Source organism: Akebia trifoliata, chromosome 4 (assembly GCF_017979445.1).
Source record: "Akebia trifoliata isolate Shusen 1 chromosome 4, ASM1797944v1, whole genome shotgun sequence".
Lineage (NCBI taxonomy): Eukaryota > Viridiplantae > Streptophyta > Magnoliopsida > Ranunculales > Lardizabalaceae > Akebia > Akebia trifoliata.
Window position 1 is genome coordinate 33,597,159 of NC_141378.1, and position 25,377 is coordinate 33,622,535.

The 25,377-nt window shown below is 40.0% G+C and overlaps 1 protein-coding gene across 2 annotated transcripts; it reads right to left on the reverse strand.

Moving 5' to 3' along the window:
* LOC147404768 (Transducin/WD40 repeat-like superfamily protein) lies at positions 1-25,377 on the reverse strand. 2 transcript variants are annotated; one of them, XM_086440839.1, is made up of 5 exons: positions 25,039-25,376; positions 3,788-4,039; positions 3,328-3,471; positions 1,946-2,677; positions 1-458 (listed from the first exon to the last, which is right to left on the reverse strand). In XM_086440839.1, the coding sequence occupies exons 1-5, from the start codon at positions 25,150-25,152 to the stop codon at positions 198-200; spliced, it is 1,503 nt and encodes a 500-aa protein (XP_086296965.1). In that variant the 5' UTR covers positions 25,153-25,376; the 3' UTR covers positions 1-197. The 2 variants fall into 2 exon arrangements, with proteins under 2 accessions (XP_086296965.1, XP_086296966.1); XM_086440840.1 differs by having other exon boundaries at positions 314-664; positions 25,039-25,377.

A 25,377-nucleotide genomic window follows, 5' to 3' on the forward strand; every position in this document is an offset into this window, starting at 1 on the left:
TAGAACCAAAACTATGTGCCTGTTAATCATCAAAAACATATTTACATACATATCTTAACAACCAAAGAGTATTGTGTTTCAGGGTAGTTATATAGAAATATAAGAAACAGCAATAATGAAATATAAAATAGGCCCAGAGCCCAAGTTCAAACAGTGAGATTTATTTCATTAAAACTATAAACAATTATCCTATAATATCAGTTCACTCTACAGGTATCCACTGCAGCATCATCATATGAACCGTCTCCATCGTCGTCACCACCACCACCACTGCTATTATCACCGTTGCCATTGAAGGCCATTAAAAGCTCTAACAATTCTGTGCCAGATACCATATCATCATCTTCACCATTTCGACCCGAGCGTGATCTCCACCTTTGCACTGGGAAGAGCTGCAACATTAGGTCTTCAGGAGAAGCAAAGCGATGTAACCCATAATCGTTTCTCTTGGATTTCAACTGGTAAAGTTCCATTAATGATCATCAGCACCATCATCATTGTTTGAATCGTCGTCATCATATTCACCATCATCGTCGTCATCAAAATCAACATCATCATCATCGTCGTCATCATCATCATCATCATCGTCGTCATCATCGTCGTCGTCGTCATCATCAAAGTGGTAATGGATGGCAAAGCAAGTAATTCGATCAGGTATCAGTACCTTTCCAACAAGTACCACAGCAGAGAAATTAGAATTTCCTCTGCTGCCAAATCAAGATTGGAGTATCATAGACTCTTATTTGCAGCCTATAAACACAAGCAGCATGGGGAAAGCCAATACCGTTCACTGGGTTCTGTGTCTACCAGAGCTTCTAGGTTTGAGAGCTTCTATTGCCACACCAACTTTTGCCAACACCACCCAAGATGTGTGCTAATTCTTTGGTGATTTACATATGAATTGGAATGGCGTTAGCAAAAGTTGGTATGGCAATAGAATCTCTCTAACTTTGTAAACCCATGAAATGTTTTCGAAGGCATTGCCTCTCACAAAATGCCTTAAGGCTTTAAGGGAAGACCCTTTCCTCTCGAAGTTTATAAATATCATTTCAAGGTATTCGTTAAAGATATGAAGTTGTCGGTATTATGACATTTAATTTACATAAAGGTCCTTGACTTTAGATCTTGCATATTCTTTTGGCCATAATCCCTACAAGCCCAGGTATATTTGCATCTCTACTAATCTCTGGCCCCCGGATATTCCACTATAAGATCTTAAAAAAAAAACCCATAAAAATTCTACAAACCAACTCCCATGTTAACATAAGATCTTCTAGAAAGAGCCCTTTGAACTCTTTGAAGACTTTGCACCAAAGGAGCAGAATGCTGATGCTGGGTTCCTCATCTCGTTCCAAATGTCCCACCACGGGAAAAGAGGAACCCTATCTTGATAGGCAGCATTTCATAGACGATATGTGAAACAAATGAGGATATTGCAACTAAAGATGTGAAGAACCACACCTATGATCTTTCCATAACCTGATTCTTGACTCTCTCCCAAACTTTAAAAATAACTCTACAATGAAATTTTGGGGAATCTTATGGATGTCCTTAAAACCCCAATTTCCTAAGAAAATTTAAATTATAAAAAGCAAAGAGATGAAACGTTTCCATGTAAACAAATTTTGGGCTCGCTTATATTATTTTTAAGTACCAGCTTATGCCTTGAGGCACAATACTTCAAGCTTCGCTTCACTAGTAATTTAAGCCTTCTTTTGTTCTGGTGCAAAAAGGGTTTTTCTTTTTTTCAGAAATTTATGTTCAGGTTGGGAGCTTTACGTAAGGAAAGCTTGTAAGCTTGTGTGTCTTCTATGTTTTTTATATAATTTTTTTTTCTTTTCCTTTTGTCTTAGGTAGGTATCCTCAGCAACCTCTCTTCCCACTTCTATCATTTTAATAAATTTTATATCCATCAAAACAATAAAATAGAAAAGATGAGGCATACCTGTTCATTGTTTATGGGCAGAGAAGCTTTATCAGTCGCCATGGGGGTCCATATTTTTATGTCATGCTCAATGCCACTGCTAGCAAACATGGGTACATGAGGGTGAGGCTCAATACAGTTCACTACATCCTTGTCTGCTTCCATAACACGCATAAGCTCCATATCCTTCTTCCTCCAAATAAAGATCCGGCCACAGTCCGACCCACTCACCACATATTCACCACAAGGACCGAAAAAAGTCACCCCTTTTACAGTATCACGATTCCTATGTCCTTTGTAGACTAGGGGTTCAACTATATCATCTGCGTTGAAAGGAGATGGAGATGATGCTGAAGCTGGATCAGGTCCCACAGATAATGGAGTTACGGGAACCGGATCGGGTCCCAGGCCCATATCCTTTGTGAAAAGATAGATGTGTTCATTGTTGTAGGAGACGAGCAACTCGCTTTGTTCCGAGAAATCCAAGCCTGTTATTCCAACTTGTTCATCGCCAATCAAATGTGGAGGGCAGAAGCAGTTTGTAGGTTGACCAAAATCGTCCGATCCATCCCATTTATACTTCCGGATGTCATAAAGCCATGCATATTCATCGGTGCCTGCAACTGCAAAGAGATTTGGGTTCCTTGGATCTACAGCAATTGCATTTAGATGGACAACCGGCTTGTATTTTGACTTGTCTGGGAAAGATTTGCACGTAAAGAGCTCCGTAGCAGTCCCAGTTCTCAGATCAAACTGTGAAAAGGGACTTTGTTATGACTTAATGAATTTAGGAGTACTAAAATAAGGGGGGGAATATAAGAAACATGTTGGGATTAACCATTGAGGACAATCTAATAACAGCTGTGGGAAAATGCAAGGAAATGTGACTCACTCAACAGGTCCCGACCAAAAAGATCTCTAAGCCATGAATGATACAAGAAAACATATATATATATATATATATATATATATATATATATATAGAGAGAGAGAGAGAGAGAGAGAGAGAGAGACCCGTCAAAGGGTTGGGTCCGAACTAGAACATACAGCCGGGAGTCTAACCGACCAAGTCTGGACTGGCATAAGAGTAAGCAGGTACCTGGAAGTATCGGAACGTAAAATCCAGTAATTGGCTTTAGTAAATGAGCTAGAGAAATAAGCTGTTAGGCAAAGATCTCATAGCTTGTGTTATGCAAATGACAAGATACAAACATTTGAATCTATGCCGTAAGGTGTTCCTCAACAAGCAAACCGTAGTTGAGACCTTGATCTTGGGAGGACCTTGGCCCTGTTTAAGTGTGAATTATGATCCTTAAGATCTAAGAGAAAAATACCATAGATCCATGAAAGAAACTAGAAAAAAAGAAACAATATAAATAAAATCTGGAGATATAAGAACTCACATGCTGAACCAACCCATCTTCACCACAAGTATAGAATATGTGAGAGCTTCCAGGCTCAATTGCTAACTTATGTGCCCTTCCTTGATGCTCGCCCAGCATTACTGTCTCCACTCGCCCACTTTCTAGTATCTGAGCATGTCTCACCTAAAATTCAGAGTACAAGGAGAACTCTTGTTACACAGCCAGACTGCATAAACCCACAAAGTTAAACATGACACCCAAATTCAAGATGACAAGACAGAAAGCTATCCCCCCTCCCTACCTAGCATAAATGCAAGGGATCATGAATAGCATTCAGCATGCCACACCAAGATCTACTAGACCAAAATCTGAACTGAAGGGATTACCCTCAAAACTAGATTTACAGCATTCTATGGGATGTATAGAGAAAATGTTGGACAACTTCTTTCAATCCTGATGTCTAGACTTGAGCATTATTTTTCTTAACTAGAGGAGTTACCTGCCCATCTGCAGCACAAGTAACAATGCTCCGATCATCAGTGCATGGCATGATCTTTGCTTGGAAAACATTGTTGGTATGCCCCGAGTGGAATGAGAATTTGACACGCCCAGCATCCCAATCCCATAACATAACCATCCGGTCGTCAGACCCTGACACAAGAATGTCACCACCAGCATTGAAGCTCACTGTGTTTACACAACCTCTGTGCTTTTGTAGATTTTTGTAGATATCAAGTCGGAGAACAAGATCCTGAACCAGAAAAAATCATAAGAACTAGAACTTAAAAACATGGAAATCCTAGATGTATAGATAGTGCAAACCAATTGATGTGACTTCGACCAGCCACAAGAGTATTGTAGCAGAGAAGAAGAAAAAAGAGTAAAGTTTGAATAGTATATACATCATAGTGATCCTAGAGAAATGGCACATTAGAAACACTTCTACACAAATAGTTCTAGTTATAAATGGAAGTTGCAAGTAATTTGAATACATAACAGAGTGAAAGGAAGAGAATTCAGGAAGTGCAAGGACATACCAATATTTTTTTGATCGGTAAACATAAATTTATTGAAAAAGAAGGAGAAAGCAAGGGGGTCGAGAAGACCCACCAAAACAGAAAAAACAAAAACAACAAAAACAAAATAAACGAAACAAACTACACCACAACAATCCTGCCAGAGAACAGACTTTGTCCCATCTCGCCACAAAATCCTCAAAGAAAATTCCTTTAAACTCGCTATAAAGTTTACTCCTGATGAAAAGAAACTTCAAGACCGATAAGACCAAACGATCAAGAGTGAAGACTTTTCCTTCAAAGATGCATTCATTACGAGCTAACCAAATACCCCAACAGATTGCAAAGAGAGTCAAAAACCACAGAATCCGTTTTGAGGATGTAAACGAGCTTCCCCATGCCAACCAAGATTCCAAAGTCTGCTTAACCGAACAAGGAAAACAGCCCTTCAAACCAAACAAAGACAAAAAATGCACCCAAATGTGATTTGCCAACTGACAATGAATAAGTAAATGATCCACCGATTCCGCATTAGCTCTACACATACTGCATTGATTCGGAGACACAAACCCTCTTCTAATTAGCTGGTCCATGGTTGGTAACCTTCCCAGAGCCGCCATCCACATAAAAACCGAAATCTTAGGGGGAATCAAACCACCCCAAACAAAAGTATGAGGAAAAGACAAGGCACTCCTAGGAGCAATACCAACATACAAGGATTTCACCGTGAATTTCCCCTCCCTAGTACCACTTCACAATCTCTGATCATCCGAAGATCCTCTACAATAGCTACTTTCCCCCAGACTCACCAATCTTCCTAAAACATCCACCTCCCAGTCATTAAACGTTCTTCTGAAACCAAAATCCCAATTTGTCACTCCATTAACGAAGTTATTGACAATAGAGATAACTTGATTCTTTTGGGAAGACAAAACAAATAGGTCCGGGAACATGTCTTTGAGAGAGCCTTCCCCACACCACCAATCCTCCCAAAACCTCACCTTATTCCCATTTCCGACTTTGAATTTCACTCTCTTCTTAAATAAAGGGAGTCTTCTTAGAATACCCTTCCACACCCCACACCCTAATGCACCTCTAGCCGGCCCACTTTCCCAACCATTCCTGCTCACACCAAATTTGTCTACAATCACTCTCCTCCAAAAACTATCCCCCTCTTCCCCAAACCTCCATAGCCATTTGCCCAATAACGCCGAATTCATAGACCCAAAATTTCTAAAACCCAACCCCCCATTCTTTTTAGGCAAACAAAACTTCTTCCAGCTCACCCAATGGTACTTCTTCTCCCCCTCTTTGCCATGCCATAAGAAATCCCGGCAAATTTTTTCCAACTGAGCTTCTACTCCCCTTGGCAAGGAGAAGGAATGCTAGCCAGGACGCTTTTGATTAGAGTTACTTTACCTCCTTTAGAGAAAAGCTTCGCTTTCCAGGAACTTAATCTCTTGCCCAACCTTTCTATCACCGGATTCCACATATCTTTACTAGTATAGGCCATGCCCAACGGGAGCCCCAAATAGGACGATGGAAGAATCCCCATCTGAAATCCAATTGAAGCTGCAGCTGCCCCCACTCCTTCCACCTCTCCCACCGCATACAACTTGCTTTTGAGATAATTGACCGGAATACCCGAAATTGCTTCGAAACACCCAAGAAGACTACTCAGAAAACTCAATTGTCTCGGAGAACAATCCAAAAAAATCAAGGTATCGTCCACGAACTGAAGGTGAGAAATCACCGAGCCACCTTCCTTAGTAGAAAAACCTGAAAGATCTCCTCCGGCCACCGCCTTCTGCACCATCCTCCCCAGACCTTCCATAACAATCATAAACAAGAAAGGTGATAACGGATCGCCTTGGCGCAACCCCCTCGAGCTTCTAAAATAACCAGTTGGTGACCCGTTTACCAAAATCGAAAAAGTTGGAGTGGAGATGCATTTCATAATCCACCGAACCCATCTCTCGCCAAACCCCATCCTCCTCAACATGTATTTCACCAAATTCCAATTCACATGATCATAAGCTTTCTCTAGGTCCACTTTGCAAACAAAACCCGAAACTTTGGCTTTTCTCCGCGAATCTATACATTCGTTTGCAATTAGTACCCCATCCAGAATTTGTCTCCCTACTACAAAAGCTCTTTGGGCCGACCCGATGATTCCCCCGAGCACAATCTTAAGCCTTGAGGCTAAAATCTTCGAAACAATCTTACAAATGACACCTACAAGACTAATCGGTCTCAGATCCGTGATATCTTCTGTACCCGACCCTTTTGGTATCAACACAATGAAAGTACAATTTGAACCCAAGTCAAGGAAGCCTTCTCTATAGAAATCCTCAATAGTTGCCATAAAATCATCTCTGACTGTTGCCCAACAAGCCTTGATGAAACTCAAGGAGAAACCATCCGAACCCGGGGCCTTGTCGCTCGCCAAGCCCTTAACCACCCCCCACACTTCTTCCGCTCCAAAAGGTCTCTCTAACCACCTCTGTTGGTCCAAAGAGATATTGTCAAAATGCAAAGAATCTGAGGTAGGCATGTACTCATACTCCTCCGTGTACAAATTCTTATAAAATTGCTCCACCCCCTCACACACCTCATCCTCACCCACCTTCCAAGATCCATTAACTTTCAGCTTTGAAATGAAGTTCACTCGGCTATGAGCATTCGCCATGACATGGAAAAACGCAGTATTCCTATCCCCCTCTTTTAGCCAATGAACTCTCGATTTTTGTTTCCAACTTATTTCCTCCTTAACTTCTTACTCTTGAAACAAAGCTTTCAGATTCACACGGCGCGTCCTCTCCTCAGCCCCCAGACCCCCGCTCTCCTCCTTATCATTAAGCTCATGTAACTCCATCAACACAGCCTTCTTCTTCTCCATAACAGACCCGAACACTTCCTTATTCCAAATTCTCAATCTATCCTTAATAGCTTTAAGTTTCAGCCTCAACACTTTCCCTGGCCTACCCTCAAAAGATGTTTCATTCCACCATGTGTGAATCATCCCAACAAAATCCTGGTGCCTCAACCACATATTCTCGAATCTAAAGGGCGAAGGTCGATTTCGCGGCACCCCCGCCACCAAGGAGATAAGACAATGATCTAACACAGGGTTCGGCCATTTTTCTTGAAGAATCCTCCCAAAATGCTCTTCCCATTCCAAAGAAACAAGAAACCGGTCCAATCTGATCAGAATCGGATTGTCTTTGATTATTTGACCACGTGAATCTACCTCCACATAATGGAAGATCCATCAACTCATTACATTCCACGAACTCCGAAAATCGACGCATTTTAGATGTAATTCTTGAACCCCTACTCTTATCGGACGTAAAACGGGTAACGTTGAAGTCGCCCCCTACCACCCACGATTTATCCCGCCACCCTCTTATGTCCTCCAATTCTTCCCAAAATTGGCCCCGCTCTCTATCAATCGTCGGCCCATACACTCCTAAGAATACCCAAGTAAAATCTTCTCCTATCAACCTGCACAAAACTGACACTGAGAATGCCCCTACAAGATTGTCTTCCACTACCACCGACTTCTTATCCCACATAAGGATTATGCTGCCTGAAGCCCCTAGAGAAGGAAGAGCACACCACCCTGCTAACTTGATCCCCCATAACTCCCTAATCACCTTACCATCCACCCTTTCTAACTTCGATTCTTGCAGAACCACCAAATTGGGCTTTTGACAATATAAAATATCTTTAACTGCTGCCCTCTTCATCGTCGCATGCAACCCCCTCACATTCCAGGACAAAATTTTAATCGACATTAACACCTACTAAGCACCTTCCGGCTCTCTTCCCTTTATTAACTGTAAGTGGGAATTCCTCAACCGATTTCTTGAGTAAAATAATCTCCTTCTTCAATCTTTTATTCCTTTCTTTAATCAGGTCTTCACAGCACGTCAAATGTGTTAAGATCTTCAACCTGGAGAATTCCTTCTGAAATCGGTCCCTCGGTGTCATCCCAAATTTTCCATGATCCAAAAGACCTTCCCTCGTTAGAAGCCATTGTCCCACTACCTTCTGCATGCAAAACTCCACTCCCTTGCTAGTCTTCAGGGCCACGTTGATTAGAAGTTGAGAGACATTTCCTGCATTCTTGACAGACATACCAACCTTCAGACCGGCTTCTAACATGTTGGCTGACACCTGCTCCGTAAGATCCTGTAGATCACTCTTATAATCCTTGCTTCCACTCTCCCTCCAATACGACTTATCTATGACTTGCATCACCCCAAGAATCATGTTCTCCTTATCAGGTTCTAAGTCAGCACCTGTAACCCACTGTGACTGACTGCGTCTCCTGAATTCACTCTGACAAGCTGATGTTCTGACCCTCCTCCCCAGCACGAAGTTGTTCGGGACCTGCAATTGCCGTCTGATATCCCCCAACAACAGAGAGAGAAAATTAAGGCAAGGAAGCATCCTTCCTTCTTTGATTTCCATGACAGAAAAAGAGAAACTCCCCCCTGTACCACCCTCCAACATCGAAAACCCTGAATGCGAGCCTATTTCCAGCTGCTTACGATGACCATACGTACATAATTCCACTCCTACCTCCCCGAAAACTAGGTCAGCTCTAAAATTAGACAAAACCTTCGGTTTACAACGCCTATCGCCGATAATCTCCTGACCATTACCGCCTATCGCCTCGCTGGAAGCCACTTGGAACTCATCCTCTGTGGTTCGACTAACTGTATCTCCCCATGTTGACCCGAACATCGAATTGACCTTCCTGTTTCGTATCGTAGTGATCTCTTCGACACTCCCCTTCTCAGACGTAAACACGCTGAAAGAAGACGACGAACAGCCTTCGTCTAACCTTTGACGCATTCTCGATCGTCTGCGCCGAGTTCTAACACGAGAGGCAAACCCACAAACCTTTTTAACACTCGACCCAAACCTTTTAAATAGCCCACGGCCTTTTACCGGACTTGGGCCACGGTATTTGAAGCATGGCCTCGACTCCAAAGGGTCATTGCAGCCCAACCCGAATTCACTTGACGAATGGGCTTCAATAACTCCCGGCCCAACTTCACTGCCCAATACCCCATCGGACACCCAACCCGATCCAACTGTACTGGGCTCTTCGGTACCCATCACCCCACTCCTTCTTAACCATTTCCTATAACTCAAGTTACGAGCTATCTTAGCCAGCAATTCGAACATACGAGAACACAACTTAAGACGTTGAAGTGGCAACAGCCAATTAATGCGCCGAACACGTTTCGTACCGCAAAAGCCAAATTTCAAATTCGACCATTTATGAACCGTATTTCGCACGCTTCCTTCACAAGGTTTTGCTAACTCCAGGTCCAAATTCAAACAACCAGGAACCTCCAACTGTTCTTCCTTCTTCTCCAAAGGACATCTCATTACAGTCGTCTGAGTATTTGTAATTTCTAAGCCTTTGACCCCTTTCTTGCCACTCCTCTCTGTCGCTATCAAGAGTACTTGCTCCCCAGCTTCAACCTCAACAACCTCCACCCCCAATGAGTATTTAAACCCATCTATCCACAAATACAAACCGCGAGGCAACTTCCAAGGAGAACACCCAACTCTCAACCTCGCTACATCCAGCCTTGCTCGCCGAAGAGTTATCTCCTCCACTTCCAAGAGTCCTCCCATCTGGTCGCCGATTTTCCTGAAGACAAAACTATTCCATAAGTGAAAAGGCAATCCACGTATTCAAACTCGAGTGCCCCTTTCTTTCCACTCTGGCCTCAACGCATTATAGTCCACGAACCAAGGTCTAAGCTCGAAAGCAAAATTTCCCACCCAAATCAGTCTGCTGGTTTTGACTTTATTAAATTCTGATCTTCCCCCCAACATCAAGATATAAGTCTGAGATTCCCAGGCCAATAACTTAACCTTTGAAGGCTGAGACAGGCCTTGCTTAATGACTGCTAAAAAACTATCCCAATCTGCCTCCATCCTGCTCGCTTTACAAATGAAAGCCCACCTCCAGCTTCCAAAGGCTTTCCCGTTATCGAAATCTTGCTTAATCCCACGGTTCGGGTTCGCCTCCACTCATTGCCTCCTAGGTTCTACTATCTTAGAGGTCGAAACTTCTTGGACTATCTTGGACCAAGACCTGCCCAATCCGCCCTCCTCTATCGCAACACTAGAGGTTTTACCCACAGTCTCCTCCCGCGGGTACAGCAACCCTCCCTCATTCACAATTTCCTTCATCTTCTCGTCTTGTTTTAACAGCTCCTTTAAAAGCAAGCTCACTTCACCCCAGCCCTTACCCCCTTGACCTTCGGGAAACACAAGCGCCCGTGATCGTGTTCTCTCCGAGAACATTTGCAGCTTCAGGAATCGTCCATAGATGTTCTGACCTCCCAGAAATAGAAACACTCTACCATCCTTTGAAAATTTCGCCCTAAAGTTTTTTAGAGATACTCTCGCTAAATCCAGTTGTTCCGCAACCCACCAAGCTTCCTCCCCTTTCAACTGAAGAACTGAAGCAAATCTTCTACTCTTCTCCTTCACCTCAAAGCCCCTTTTGTGCTGAATCCAAACTTCCTTAAACTCAAAACACTTACACTCTAAAGTTAGTTCCCTCGACCTCATATCCTCACAGTTTGTTTACCTTTACATAAGGAGTGCTTGAAACTTCAGAACTTCCTCCAAGTTGCAAGTTTCTATTTTTATTTTTATTTTTTTTGAATGTGAAGGATTTGGTCTCACATTTTCTAATATCCATCATGAATCAAGAATCTGAATACAAAACTCAACTCCAAGTCTATGATGTATTATCATTCATCCTCCATGAACCATAACACTAAGTTTTGCGCTCTCATGCCTGAATTCTACCATTGATATATAACTAAGTATAAGCCTTCTAAGGAAACAATGGAGGTAGCACAAAACAGTAGTTAGGTTTCGTTTTTTCTTTTTTTTCTTTTTTTTTTTTGTTTAAGTTTTACTAGTATTCAACCGGTCACCAGCCACACCTCTTTCACAACAAAGGCCCTCATGGCTCTGACTCTCTCAGAAACTGACAACCCATGAAGCATGCAGATACCGCCAAAATTTTGTGATATACCAGTTATAGATTCCTAATCTTACTCAATGGCCTTGGGATAAATAGACAAAGAACTCCTCTTTGATGGAAGAAAATAAAGAACTCTTGGCCTCAACCTCTAATTGATACCCCAAGACTAAACTCCAGCAGCCATCTAGCCACCCTTATGTGTCCCTCTCACCCACTTGTCCCTATAAACTGAATGAATTTGTAACGATGTCCAATCGACTGGAGCATGATAGCTTTATAAGGATATTCATCACCTAATCAAAAAACAGCCCACCCAACAACTACGTGATACTAATTACGATGAAGTAATAGCATAAGATGCGTTTTTTTATCAGTATAATTTGCATATGTTTTATTTTGATCGGTAAGCTGGACTTTATTGAAGTAATGTAGTCTCTTTAGTTAGCTTAGTTTCATTCTATGTAAGGGCATTAATGTCTATTTACTTTTTAGGTTTTATATATATATATCAAGCTCTCATTAATGAGACTTGAGAATTACTTTTCTATAATTCTTCTTAACATCAGAGCCTTTCTAGAGGACGTCCCACTCTCTCCTTGGGTTCTCGTCTTCGATTTCTTTTGAGACCTTGAAGTTTCCACTCTTCTCTTTTCCTCCTTTCTCAAAATACCTAGATCTTGAGACTTACTAACCCAGCCATATCATCATTAGAAAGTCTCCCCTTCGGGAGCTTCTTTTTATCTTTGACTCATACCCCATTTATCGCATGTTGCAATAATTTTTTTCTAAGGTTCTTTTACATGCTGTGATTCTGCGTTGTGATTTTTTGTGCCCGCTGTATTTTTTTGGACCCACAATAACAGCACCTTGCTATTTTAGCATCTACAACAACATTCTACTGGGTTTTTTGGACCCACGATAACAGCACCTTGTTGTTTTAGCATCCATGACAGCAATCTACTATGTTTTTGGACTCACAATAACAGCACCTTGCAGTTTTAGCATTCACGACAACAGTCTGCCGTATTTTTAGGCCCAAGTTTGGGAGATTTACTGTCTTGCGACAGCACTTGGGGAACTAGTTTTGCCCTACGACATCAACAAAGGTGATTTATGCTATTTCTGATTTAGACTGGCAGCATTATTGTGATTTTCTTTGAGTGGGTGCTGGCTACTGTGTTGGGGCTGCTGTATTCGATTTCTTTGGCTTGCGGCAGTAGTGTTTGGCTGTGTGAAGCCCTCAACAACACCTAGGGTGATAGCGTTGACTTGCAACAGCAATTAGGTAGAACTTTTTGTGGTTGATTTGACTTACTTCAAAAAAAAAGGTGTTGATTCCTCCTTCCTTGATTGAGAGTATAAGAGATCTCCCTTCAAACCAAAGTTTCTTACTTTTCTGTTTATAATAAGGAATGGCATCACATCAAGAGACCAAGGACTCCAACACCATTCTTGGAGCAAATTTCTCAGCACAACGAATCACCAATGCCTTATTAGATGGTTGCAATTTTTTAATCATGGTCTCGATCTGTTCGGCTTTATTTGGGAAGTAGAGGGAAATCTAGATGGCTTTCAGGCACCATTAAAAAACCACCACTTACAGATCCCAAAATTGAGCAATGGGAGATCAATAACTACAAGAGTCTTAGATGGCTTTTTAACTCCATAGAGCAGTGCATCTACACCATGTTCATGTACCATGAAATTATCTCCTCTTCGTGGGCAGCCCTCACTCAGATATATGCGCATGCTCGGAATGACTCAAAGATTTATGAGCTTTATTGAGAGATTGCCCAGGCTATCCAAAGAACTCAGAGCGTCGCTGATTATTTTGGATTTCTCCAGTCTCGTTGGGAGGAGCTCTCTTACTATAAGTTTATGGCTGTGCTATCTACAGAGGCAACCAAGTATGTGGTTACAAGAATTACTCGACATCATCCATACCAGTTTTTCATGGATATACGTCCTGAGTTTGAGGCATTTTGGACCCAGATCCTTAACACTACTCCTTTACCTTATCTATTTAAGACATTTGTGACCAATGATAGTGATGAGCATCGTCATCGTGTTGTTCTCTCTCAGACTTAGGCTTCTGGTATTATCTCTACTCCAACTACAGATCAAATGGCTCTAGTCGCCAATTCGAGTTCTTCCGACTCTCGTACTCAAGAATCTGGGAATATAGGTCATCGAGGCTGAGGCCGTAGTCGTGATAAAGGGAATAGCCTTAGTTATAGCCATTGTGGAAAGACTGGCCATGAAAAGGCCCGTTGCTTCCAGATCTATCCTCATCTGTTGTAATCATCTGCCGCTCCCTCTTTGGGACAGTCTGTTCCCCGTATTGCAACTGTGGAGTCATCATCAGTTCCTCCTACAGATACTTCTATTTCCATTGGCACTATTGATCTATAACAACTTCAAACTCAGATTGTTGTTATTGTATGGGATCAGATCCATGCTCATACTCACTCATCCTCGACTATGACATCAGTTCCTACACCCCCAGATACATCTTCTGCATTCCATGTTACTCAGTCTGGCTCTGCTCCTCTGAACTTGGGTAATTAATTTTAGTACCTTTGGTCATATAACCGATGGTGAATCTAGCTATTTTACCTGCTACCCATAAGGAGGTTCGCCTTGCTGATGGGTACCTTACTCCTATCCTCAACAAAGGTACCATCCCCTTATCTTCTAGTTTTTCACTTGACTTTGTGATTCATGTTTCTAATCTATCTCTTAACATTGTCTATGAGTAACATTATCAAATCTCTAAACTGCTCCGTAACATTTTTTCCTACTTACCATATTTTTCAAGACCTGACTTCGAGAAGGATTTTTGGCAAGGGGTATGAGAGAGATGGGCCATACTTGTTTGGATCTCAACCTACTGCGGTTCTGGCGTCCGTACTTCCACTCTCTAGGAGTCATTTTTTATTCTCAAACGTTACATTTATGGCATGCTCGCTTAGGACATGTCAATTTCCAGCACTTAGGTTATTTATTTCCAGCTTTAAAAACGTCTTGTAATGGCATAAGTTTCAGTGCTCTATGGGTGAGCTTTCTAAACACACGTATCTCTTATATTACTCGCATGCATCGCTTTAATAAAATATTTGATTTAGTCCATTTTAATGTGCGGGGACCTTCCCCTATTACTGCTTTTAATGGTCATAGGTATTATGTTACATTTATTGATGACTATTCTCATTGTATTTGGGTTTATTTGATGCGTTCTCGTTCTGAGGTACTCCATATTTTTGTTAATTTTCTTAAATGATTCAGACCCAATACAACACCATAGTTAAATCTCTTAGGTCTGATAACAGAGGGAAACTCATTTCTGATAGGATTCGATCCCACCTCCATGAGCATGGTATACTTCATCAGTTGACTTGTCCCTACAATCCTAAATAAAATGGGGTGGCAGAACGCAAGAATCGTCACCTCATGAACATTGTCCGTTGTCTTCTTCGAGGTATGCATGTTCCCAAGTTATATTGGAATATGATAGTCCTCACTGTGGCTTTTCTCCTTAATCGCGTTCCGATTGCACCTTAGGGGGACAAGTGCCTCTTCAAGTCTTTCAACCTGATAACACTCTTTTTCCCATTACACCCAAAGTCATTAGATGTACTTGTTTTGTTCAGGATAAGACTCCCCATCGCACAAAATAAGATGACAAAGTCATCCATTGTGTTTTCTTGGGTTATTCATCTATGTTAAAGGGGTATCGTTGTTATAACCCTCTTTCTCATCGTGTCATTCATTCTTTAGATGTTACATTTTTTGAAAATATTCCTTTTTTCATACTACATCATCTTTGTAGGATCCTTTTATAGTGCTACCCTCTCCAATTTTCTCTCCACCTTCATCTTCTTTGCAGAACTCTTCTCCTTTGCCGAATCCATCTTCCTCTTTGCTGCCTCTTAAGGTCTATTCTCGTCGCCCTCGCCTCTTACCAGAGTTGCCAACCTCTTCCTTGGACTCAAGTATACCCTCTTCTATTCTAACACCTATTCCTTCAGTTTTTTACTCTCACTTACCTATTGCAATTCACAAAAGTAAGCGAGGGTGCGTCACTAATTACCCTATTGCCCAGTTTGTTTCCTATCAGGGACTCTCTCCTTCTTATCAAGCCTACCTTGTAACTATTGATTCTATTCGAGTACCCCGATCTGTATCAGAGGCTTTGGGAGATCCTAAGTGGACTGGAGCCGTGACTACTGAAATGGATGCTTTGCAGAAGAATCACACTTGAGAACTCGTTCATCTTCCTTCTAGGGAATGAACTGTTGGTTGTAATTGGGTTTTCACTGTCAAGTATCTCGTAAATGACATTATTGATCGATATAAGTCCCGCCTAGTCGCTAAAGGATTTACATAGACTCCACGAAAAGATTTTGGTACTACATTTGCTCCTGTAGCTAAACTCTCTATAGTCCACGTCCTCATCTTTTTAGTTGCTGGTCATTCATGGCCTCTTCACCAACTTGATGTAAAGAATATCTTTCTGAATGGGGATCTGACTGAGGTTATCTATATGGACCCCTTCCCGGGTTTCATCTTCAAGGGGAATATGTTGGGAAAGTATGTCGCCTTCTCAAATCTCTGTATGGTCTAAAAGCAATCTCTGCGAGCCTGGTTTCAACATTTTCTGAGGTCATTTTATCTATGGAATTTTCTAGATGTCATTCAAATCATACTTGTTTTATTTGTCGAGAAGTAGATAGCCATTGCACTAATGTATTGGTCTATATGAATGATATTATAGTAACTGAAAACGATGCACAGTTGATTAATAGGGTAAAGATGTTATTGGATCGTGCGTCTGAGGTTAAGGACTTATGTTCCCTCAAATACTTCTTGGGGATAGAAGTCGTCCGCTCTCGTCATGGTATTTCGCTATCTCAACGCAAATGCACACTAAATCTCCTTCAAGACACTAGTATGCATAGTTGTCGTCCTACCTCCTCCCCTCTAAATCAGAATCATCATCTTCATGCCGAATCTTATTACCTGATCCTTCTTATCAGAGACTCATAGGCTGCCTGATTTATCTGACAAAGACATGACCAGATTTGATCTTTGTAGTTAGTGTGGTCAGTCAGTTCATGCATGCCCCCACGCACATCTCATCTTGATGCAGTTTATCGTATTCTTCGATACTTGAAGTCTCACCCTGGTCTTGGACTTTTCTACTCCTCCACTACTCAACCACATTTGTCCTGCTTCACTGATGCGTATTATATTAGTTTTTTTTACAGATAGGAGATCTACCTTTGGGTTCCGTACTTTACATAGTGGTAATTTGATCTCATGGAAAAATACAAAACAAGATGTGACTTCCCGCTTTTCTGCTGAAGCTGAGCATCGTGCTATGACCCTTGGCACTTGCGAACTTATTTGGATTAGATCTTTGCTGATGGAGCTAGGTTTTCTGGTCTCTGGTCCTTCTACTTTGTCTTGTGATAACAAATCTACCATCATGCTTGCTTCTGATTCAATCCTTCATGAGAGAACCAAGCATATAAAGGTTGATATTCACTTTCTTAAGGAGAAAGTTCACTCTGGTACTCAACAGACAGTCTTTGTATCTTCTTCAGAACAACTTGTTGATATGCTTACGAAGTTTATTGGTCCTTCTATCACTAATTCTCATCTTGTCAAGATGAGTTTAATTGATATATTTGCTCCAACTTGAGGGGGAGTATTGGAAGTAATGTAGTCTCTTTAGTAAGCTTAATCTAATTCTATGTAAGGGTATTTATGTCTATTTACATTTTAGGTTTTATTTATATATATATATATATATATAGCTCTCATTAATGAGACTTGAGAATTACTTTTCTATAATTCTTCTAACTTGAACCCACGACCTCAGGTTTTTTGCAATGTGTCAAACCAACTTAGCTATGAGTCTAAGACCAATAAAAGATGCGAATGTTAACAGTCCTCATCCTCCCACATCTAATTTTCTTAGTGTAAAACCTTCCCTGCAAGATGTCATCTTTAGCATTGTGGGCTTGTTGTTTTATTGGTGCAAACAATTTCATAAGTTTACGGGGCCTTTGTTTGAAGATTTATTCTGGTCCAAGTAGAATTTGGTGTGCTGAGGGTGATTGCCCCCTTGGGTATAGGACGTTTAGGGTTTTGTTTTTTGTTGTTGTTCCTTCTGTTTTTTCGGCCTTTTGGCCGTTGTTGGTGTTTCTTCCTTTGAGGACTCCTTGTCCTCTTTTCAATGAAACTTCTTGGTTAACAAAGAAAAAAAGTTCAAAGATATATGATGTAAGACATTTATAAGTTCAGTTAGAGAGTCTTAAGTAGTTCCTTAATTCTAATAGGATGTATTTCTATTTTTTAGTTCTCGTAGGATTTCTATTTCATAGTTACTTTAGGAAGTTTTTATTTTGTCCAGTAGGAATTCATTTTTATTCATAAGGCTATAATTAGAAGTTTTTTTAGGTGTTCAAATTGAGTTATAATAGGTTTAGAAACTTTTGATACAAACTCAACCAATAAACCAAAAAAAAAAAAACTAGGTGTTACTGGTACGGAAAGTTAAGTCATATCCCTTTGAGGTAACAACATACCACCACACTCCACAACCAACATTCGTGATGACCCACCATGTAGCACCTTTCACTCTAGTACCTACTTTTTGGGTCCCAAAATAGCCTTTCTCCAAGTTACTCCTACCACTAATACCCTCGGTGCCCATTGTGTAATAGCTTTCACTTTGGTATCCTACTTATCAGAGCCCCACCACTTCTACTAAAGCCTTTGGTGCCACTTTGTGGTAGCTTTCACTCTAGTACCCTTCTTTCAGGCACCAAGGTCACCCCTTCCCCTAATTCCCTCGGTGCCTACTCGTTCAAACAATTTTAGTCGTTGTTTACAATTATGATCATGCTCATATAAAATCCTATATCGAAAAAAAAATATATATATATATAACAAAAAAATAAGAAAGATTCTATTGACACACCACATATATCTTATTCTCAACCCTTTACTTTTTTTTTTTAAGTGGGTTGTAATAATTAAATGTTGGGGTGCCAATAACAACTCTCTGAATATATTACCCTAATTTTTTTTTACAATAATTTGCCCTAATTTTCATATTAATGAAACAAAGACAATCGGATCTCTCTATTGCACATTTTGTTCATCCTCAAGAGTAAGATCTTCTCTACAACAATCAGATCTCTCTCTCTCTCTCTCTCTCTCTCTCTCTCTCTCTCTCTCTCTCTCTATTTCTCTTTGCATGTTTGTTCATCCTTAAGGGTAAGATCTTTTTTTATTTTCTTGTTCAGATTTGCTCGTTTTTTCACTTGATCTTTAGAATTTTTTGTATTTTTTCAACAGATTTACAAATCTAGAGTTTCTAGATCTGCTTGGTTTTTAAAATCATATATCATTTTTTATAATTGTTCTTTCCTTTTTTTTCCTTTTTTTTTCTTTTTTTTTTTTCTTTTTTTGGATTTCCTACAAGTTTTGATGTCAATGGATCAAGCTACAAGGCCGAAGTGTGCGTTTTGCACTGTAGCTAAACTGGGTTGCCTTCAGACTAGATGTTCATACGCCCAGTATTTTCCCCATGGTTTAGAAGAGAAGGTCAAAAACATCAAGAAGGTTTTTGGTATCAAAGCCATCACTGAATTGTTCTTGCATGTACTGGCATCCGAAAGAAAGAGCAATCCAATCCCTAGTATATGGGGCAAAAGCAAGCATTGAAAAATCCGGCTAAGAGCTGTGCCGGCAAGGTGTTCAACCTTCTAAGTAAAATCTAGGAGAAAACACAAATTGATAATGGGGTGGCGAGTAATGCAGAGGACATCTCTATTATTGATCGGTCACCGCATCGAATGGAGAACAACATGAGTGTGGTCGAGGCTGAAGCATATTTGGTGTTGGATATTGTTAACTTGAAGATTAATGATTGAACTGGGACAGTTGATGATGGAGATGTTGGATGCTTTTGGAATCTCACTTCTGCTCCCACTTAAGATCTTAAATAATTTAATTTCTAATTTTCTTATTCTAATTTTTGAAGACGCCAACATAGAATTGTTACATAGCATTTCAAGTAACTAAAAATCTTTTTTTTTAAACAAGGATGGGGACGGTAACCGATCACTAGCTCCGAAAAGTTGCATTACCAATGTTTTCCACTGCAAGAAATTCAGAGTGGTGCTACTTAATATCGTTACACTATTTGCATTGAATTTGTTATATTAACTAGTTAAAAAAATCAGTAACTTTCCATAAGTCCTGTTGGTAAATGTTGCTAACAATTGTTGCTGCCCCCAGACATTCTTAACAGATCAGCATCTATCAAACTGATGCTTCTGCATCAATAGTTCAATCAACGTATGAAGAGCATTACTTAGACATGAAACTTTTAGTTCCTTGGTTGAGACATCCAATTCTTGTTGCTCAAAGGGGTCGGTTAATTTGTAAGCAACATTTCCAAGATGATCAACCCCATTGACAAGGTCTTTGAGGTTATTTAATTCCCTGATAATAATAAAAAAATAGTTTGGTGATCTGCCCCTATGTTCAGTACTTCCCCTTACGTCCCTCTTTTTTGGTTCTCAATTATTGTAGTTGTTTCTTACTCCAAATTCATTTTTTCAGGTGCTTAGTCAGTCTCAGTTAAGGATATAAGATTGTCATTAGGCCTTATGTTTGCATGTATGCATATGAATGATTCCTCAAATGATTTTTACCGTCCTCGAAGTGATATTTCCACGTGAACCAAAAAAATCCATCAAATGCTCTCTTCATATCCCAAAGCTAATAAACAAAATTGCACATCCTTATAACGTACTCAAACACTACCTTGCCAGGAAACTTCAAACACCATGGGACATCATGTTGATGTATGTATAGTGTTGTTGGTGTTTGTAATGTAAGTGTATATTGTAGGGTACTCTTGTAATTAACTCATTTGGTTAATATAGGAAAAGGGTAGAGCTGGTGTCTCTAACCAAGCTTCCTTACATTTCAAGTTGGTATCAGAGCCAAACCAAAGCAAAATCTGCTTTTTCTGATGACATCGACATGATGTCATGATGATGTCGGTCCTAGTTCATCCCCAAATGCTTCCAAAATCCATTTTTCTAAGAGATTTTAAAGTTCTCTTTATCATTGAAGCTGCATTTGTATGATTTGCTGTTGTTTATGGGTTTTTTCTTGAATTTAAAGGTTGAAGAGCAATTTCATCGAAATCCATGAATCGATAACCTGATGATGATCCACAATTCAGATCGACATCCCCACTTGAAGGGTTGGTCATTTTTTCTAGTAGAGGCAATCCATAGCCTCCATTTACTGGTTTTTTAAATCTATATAGTGTTTAAACCAGATTTTCCTTGTTTTTTGGTCATTCGGTGACAATGCTCTTGAACAATCTAACTTAGCTCTCTTTGTTACTTTTATCGATGATTATACTCGAGCTACATGGACTTATCTCTTGAAGTGTAAAGATGAGGTTCTTTCTAAATGTCAAGAATTTCATGCTATGGTGCATACTCAGTATGGTGTTCTTAAATCTTTGTGCTATGATAATGGTGGTGAATACACTTCCCACTCATTTTTTCACTATCTTGAACAACATGGTATGGTACATCAATTTTCATGCCCATGCACCCCACAACAAAATGGTGTAGAAAAGGCATCTTCTTGATGTGACCCGCTCTTTGCTACGAGGTATGCACATGCCAAAGCCATATTGGTCTATGGCATTGTTTATTGCATGCTTCTTAATTAATTGTACTCCTTATCACTCTCTCCGTCCTCAGGATCCCCTCTTTTCCATTGAGCCTCGGGTTTTGGTTGTACCTGCTTTGTTCAAGGTCATCATCCTGATCTATTGTATTTTTGTTAGCTATTTTGGGGTGTCTAGGGGGTATAGATGCTTTGATCCTCAATCAAGAAGTTTCTTCACTTCGATGGATATCATATTTTTTTAACAAGTTCCCTATTTTCTTCTTATAGTTATGCGCAGTTTTCCTGTCTCCTACTCCCTTACATGTTCCATTGATTTCTTCTGACTCTTCTTTACAACAGCATGAGCCTCTCACGTATATTCGCCAATGGTCTCGTGCTCCCTCTTCTATCCAACAACAACCTTCATCTTCCTCGCCGGTGCTCCAACTGATAATCTCAATCCTTTCGCTATGCCTCCTGATTTATCTCATGTTAATGCTTCTTATGCTAATTCTTTTGATCTTGATTTGTCTATTGTTGTTCACACTCCTTACCTTATTACTCAATATATGTGTTACCAAGCTATATATTTGCTTTACAGAGCTTTTATCTCTGTTGTCGATAATGTGTCTATCCCTTGCTCTATCTCTATTGCTCTTGTTCATCCTAAGTGGAAAGCTGCGTTGGAGGAAGAAATGAATGTCTTGCAACATAATCATACATAGGACATGATCTCTCTTCCATCAAGGAAGCACGTCATAATTGTCATTGGGTATTTGCTGTGAAGCACAACGCGGATGGCATTGTTGCTCGGTCCAAGGCTCATCTAGTTGCTCGGGGTTTTACTCTATCTTATAATTTGGACTATGATACCACATTTGCTCTTGTGGCTAAATTGACATTTGTTAGTGTTCTTATTTCCCTTATTGCTAATTAAGGTTGTCTTATGTATCAATTAGATGAGAATAATGCATTTCTTCATGGACATCTCACATAGGAGGTCTATATGGATCCTCCTCCTGGCTTCCTACTTCAGAGGGGGTTTCTTGGGAAGGTTTGTCGTCTTCGAAAATCTATATATGGTTTGAAGCAGTTGCCTAGTGCTTGGTTTCATCGGTTCAGTAAGTAGTAATTAATATGGGTTTTCAAAGATATCACTCCAATCATACCATTTTCACACATTCCAGTGAAATTGGACTACTATATTGTTGGTCTATGTAGATGATATTATTCTTATATGAAATGATTATTCATTTTTCTTTCATGTGAAGGATGAGCTTGGTCCCATGTCTGAGGTCAAAGATTTGGGAAGTTTGAAATACTTTTTTGGCCTTGAGGTGGCTCGCTCAAGGAAAGGAATATTTTTTTCTTTATCAAAGGAAATATCCCATTGATCTCCTTAGTGATACTAGTATGCTTGGGTGCAAACCCCCTTCGTCTCCTATGAATTCTAAACACTTACTTCATGAAAATGATGGTGATCCTTCTTTTTGATCCTCGAGAATACCAACAACTTGTGGGGCGTCTATTTATATTACTATCACTCAACCAAATATCACATTTGATGTTAACCTAGTGGATCAATTCATGCATGCTACCCGTGTCATTCTTCGGTACATCAAGTCTAATCTCAATCGTGGACTTATGTACTTTTGTCATGGCATCTTGATATATATGGATATACTGATGCTAATTGGGCAGGAACAGCCACAAATCATCGTTCTACTTCTGGATATTGTGCTTTTCTTGGAGCAAACCTGGTTTCATGTAAAAGTAAGAAACTTGTTGTGGCTTGCTCAAGTGCTGAGACTGAATATCGAGCCATAAGTAATAGAGCATGTGAGATATTATGGCTTCATTCCTTCATTTCTGAGTTAGAGTTTCCAATTAGTGGTTCCTTGCATCTTTATTGTGATAATGAAGCAGCTCGAAAAATTACATCTGATTCAATCCGTCATGAGAGGACTAAACATATAGAAGTAGATGTGCACTTTGTTAGAGAGAAAGTTTCTGATAGCTCCATAATCCTTCAACATGTCTCTTCTTCTCAACAACTTGCAAATATCTTCACTAAAACAATTGTTTCTACTACTCTTCATGATGTTTCTATCAAGTTGGGCATGTTTGACATGTATGCTCCAACTTGAGGGGGAGTGTTAGTGTATATATAGTGTTATTGGTGTTTGTATTGTAAGTGTATAGTGTAGGGTACTCTTATAATTTACTCATTTGAAAAATATAAAAAAAGGGTAGAGTTGGTGTCTCTAACCAAGCTTCCTTACATTTCAAGTCATCATCCCAACATACTCAAAAAGAGATAATTAAAAAATCCAAGTAATCACATCAAGAAGTGTACCAGAGCTCAAATCCCAAGGCCAATCAATAAGAAACCCAATTTCAAACCAATTAAGATACATAGTGGTCAACTTTTACAGACCAATAGAAGACACTAAAAGAAAAAAGAGATTTGCCCACTGTGATTTTTTAGATAATCAACTCTCATCATGCAAACAGTCACATATGAACAGAACCTCGTCGCTCTTATTCCTTTCCTCATGGGAAAGAAGCACACAAGTAAGTACGTTAAGTGATCCCCCACGTTTCCATACAAGACTAGGTGGACAATTGACTCAATGATCTTGAATAGTATCCTGGAAGCAAAGCATCTTATATTTGTTCAAAAAAGTTCCATCATAGAGGACCATAAAGTATTAGAAAAAGAGACCTAGTGTGCATCTCATCGCAATGACTACACAATAACAAATCAAACTATGAGAAATTAAAATAAAATAAAAATTGTTTACATTACAACCCCAAGAAATAGGGCTTAACTTTCCACACCATTATTTCTTAGGTCCATCCTATGTGGTTGGGTTTATCAAATGGTACTAGAGCCCAGAGCACATCTTGTGTTTGAATCTCGAACAGGGCAACTTGGGTAAGGATCCCCTTAAAGCCCCAAAAATAGGCACCAAAGCAAAAGTTGTCATAGTTTGGACCGACATGGATGTCAACCACAGATCATGATGTGAGTTATGACCATAATAGATAAGGGTTTAACTTCTGATACAAACTCAACCAATAAACCAAAACAACATGGGTGTTACAGGTATGGAGAGTAAAGCCATATCTCTTTGGGGTATCAAAATATCACCACACTCCACATCCAACGCTCACGATGACCCACTATGTGGCAACTTCCACTCTGGCACCTCCTTTTCGGGTCCCTAAGTAGCTCTTTGTTAAGAACCTAAACCAATACTCCTAAAGGCATAAACTTGTTGGAATGCATCAAATTTAAGTCCTTAACCACTTAGGCATGTAACATTCTTTCCCCAACTCACCCCTACCACTAATATCGCCGGTGCCCACTATGTAGCAGTTTTCATTTTGGTATCCTTCTTTTCAAACCACTCACTCCTTCTAGCAATGCCCTTAGTGCCACTTTGTGATGGCTTTCACTTTAATTACTCTTCTTTTGGCCCCAAGGTCGCCCCTTCCACTAATTCCCTCAGTACCCATCCATTTTGTGGTGGCTTTCACTCTAATTACCCTTATTTCGGCCCCAAAGTCACCCTATCCACTAATTCCCTCGGTGCCCACTTTGGGGTGATTTTTTTATACCCTTCTTTTTGCCCCCAAATCACTCCTTCCAAAATTTGAACCCAACACGTAGTGCTGGCTCTGATAACATATATTAAGCTGTATCTCTCCAGGTTCGTAACAACTCCTTGCATCATTATCGAAATGGTTCGATCAATGTACTCCAGATTTAATTCAGTACTTTTTTTCTACATATTATTAATACCACAAAAAAAAAAGATAAATAGAACTATTTTTTCTTAAGGCGGCGGATTGAGAGTTCATCTTCATATATTTATATATAAAAATAAATTAGAATTAAAAAAAAAAAAAAAAAAAAAATCAGGGAAACATAAAATAAAACCCAGAAAGAAAGAAAGAAATAAAGGGAGGAATCCATGAAAGTACCTCAGAAGCTGCAACTCGAAGAGCGAAGGCTCTAGGAGGAATCTCACCGACTTCTCGCTTCCATAATTCACCGATTCCACTACCAATTCTTGACTTCTTCGCCATCCGAACCATATTTTCTCAATCAACCGATCGATAGGTTCAATATTTATTAATAAAATAAAATAAATATATGTGAGTTTGATTGAGAGAAGAGACCTAAATCAGATCAACGCATAGTGATTAAGCCTTCTTAGCAGTCCTCGTGGCTATCGCTTGTCTCTCTCTCCGTTTTCGTCTAGAACTCTCTCGCTATCAAGAGTACTCTCCTCTCTCTCTACGACTACTGCGTAAGAGAGA

What these genes read in the sequence shown, in the direction of transcription:
- LOC147404768 (XM_086440839.1), bottom strand. Translation starts at nt 25,152, where the DNA reads ATGGTTCGGATGGCGAAGAAGTCAAGAATTGGTAGTGGAATCGGTGAA. An exon ending in TTCGAGTTGCAGCTTCTGAG is followed by an intron (nt 4,040 to 25,038) that starts GTACTTTCATGG and finishes TTTCTGGTTCAG; the next exon opens with GATCTTGTTCTCCGACTTGA. An exon ending in AAGATGGGTTGGTTCAGCAT is followed by an intron (nt 2,678 to 3,327) that starts GTGAGTTCTTAT and finishes CCCTTTTCACAG; the next exon opens with TTTGATCTGAGAACTGGGAC.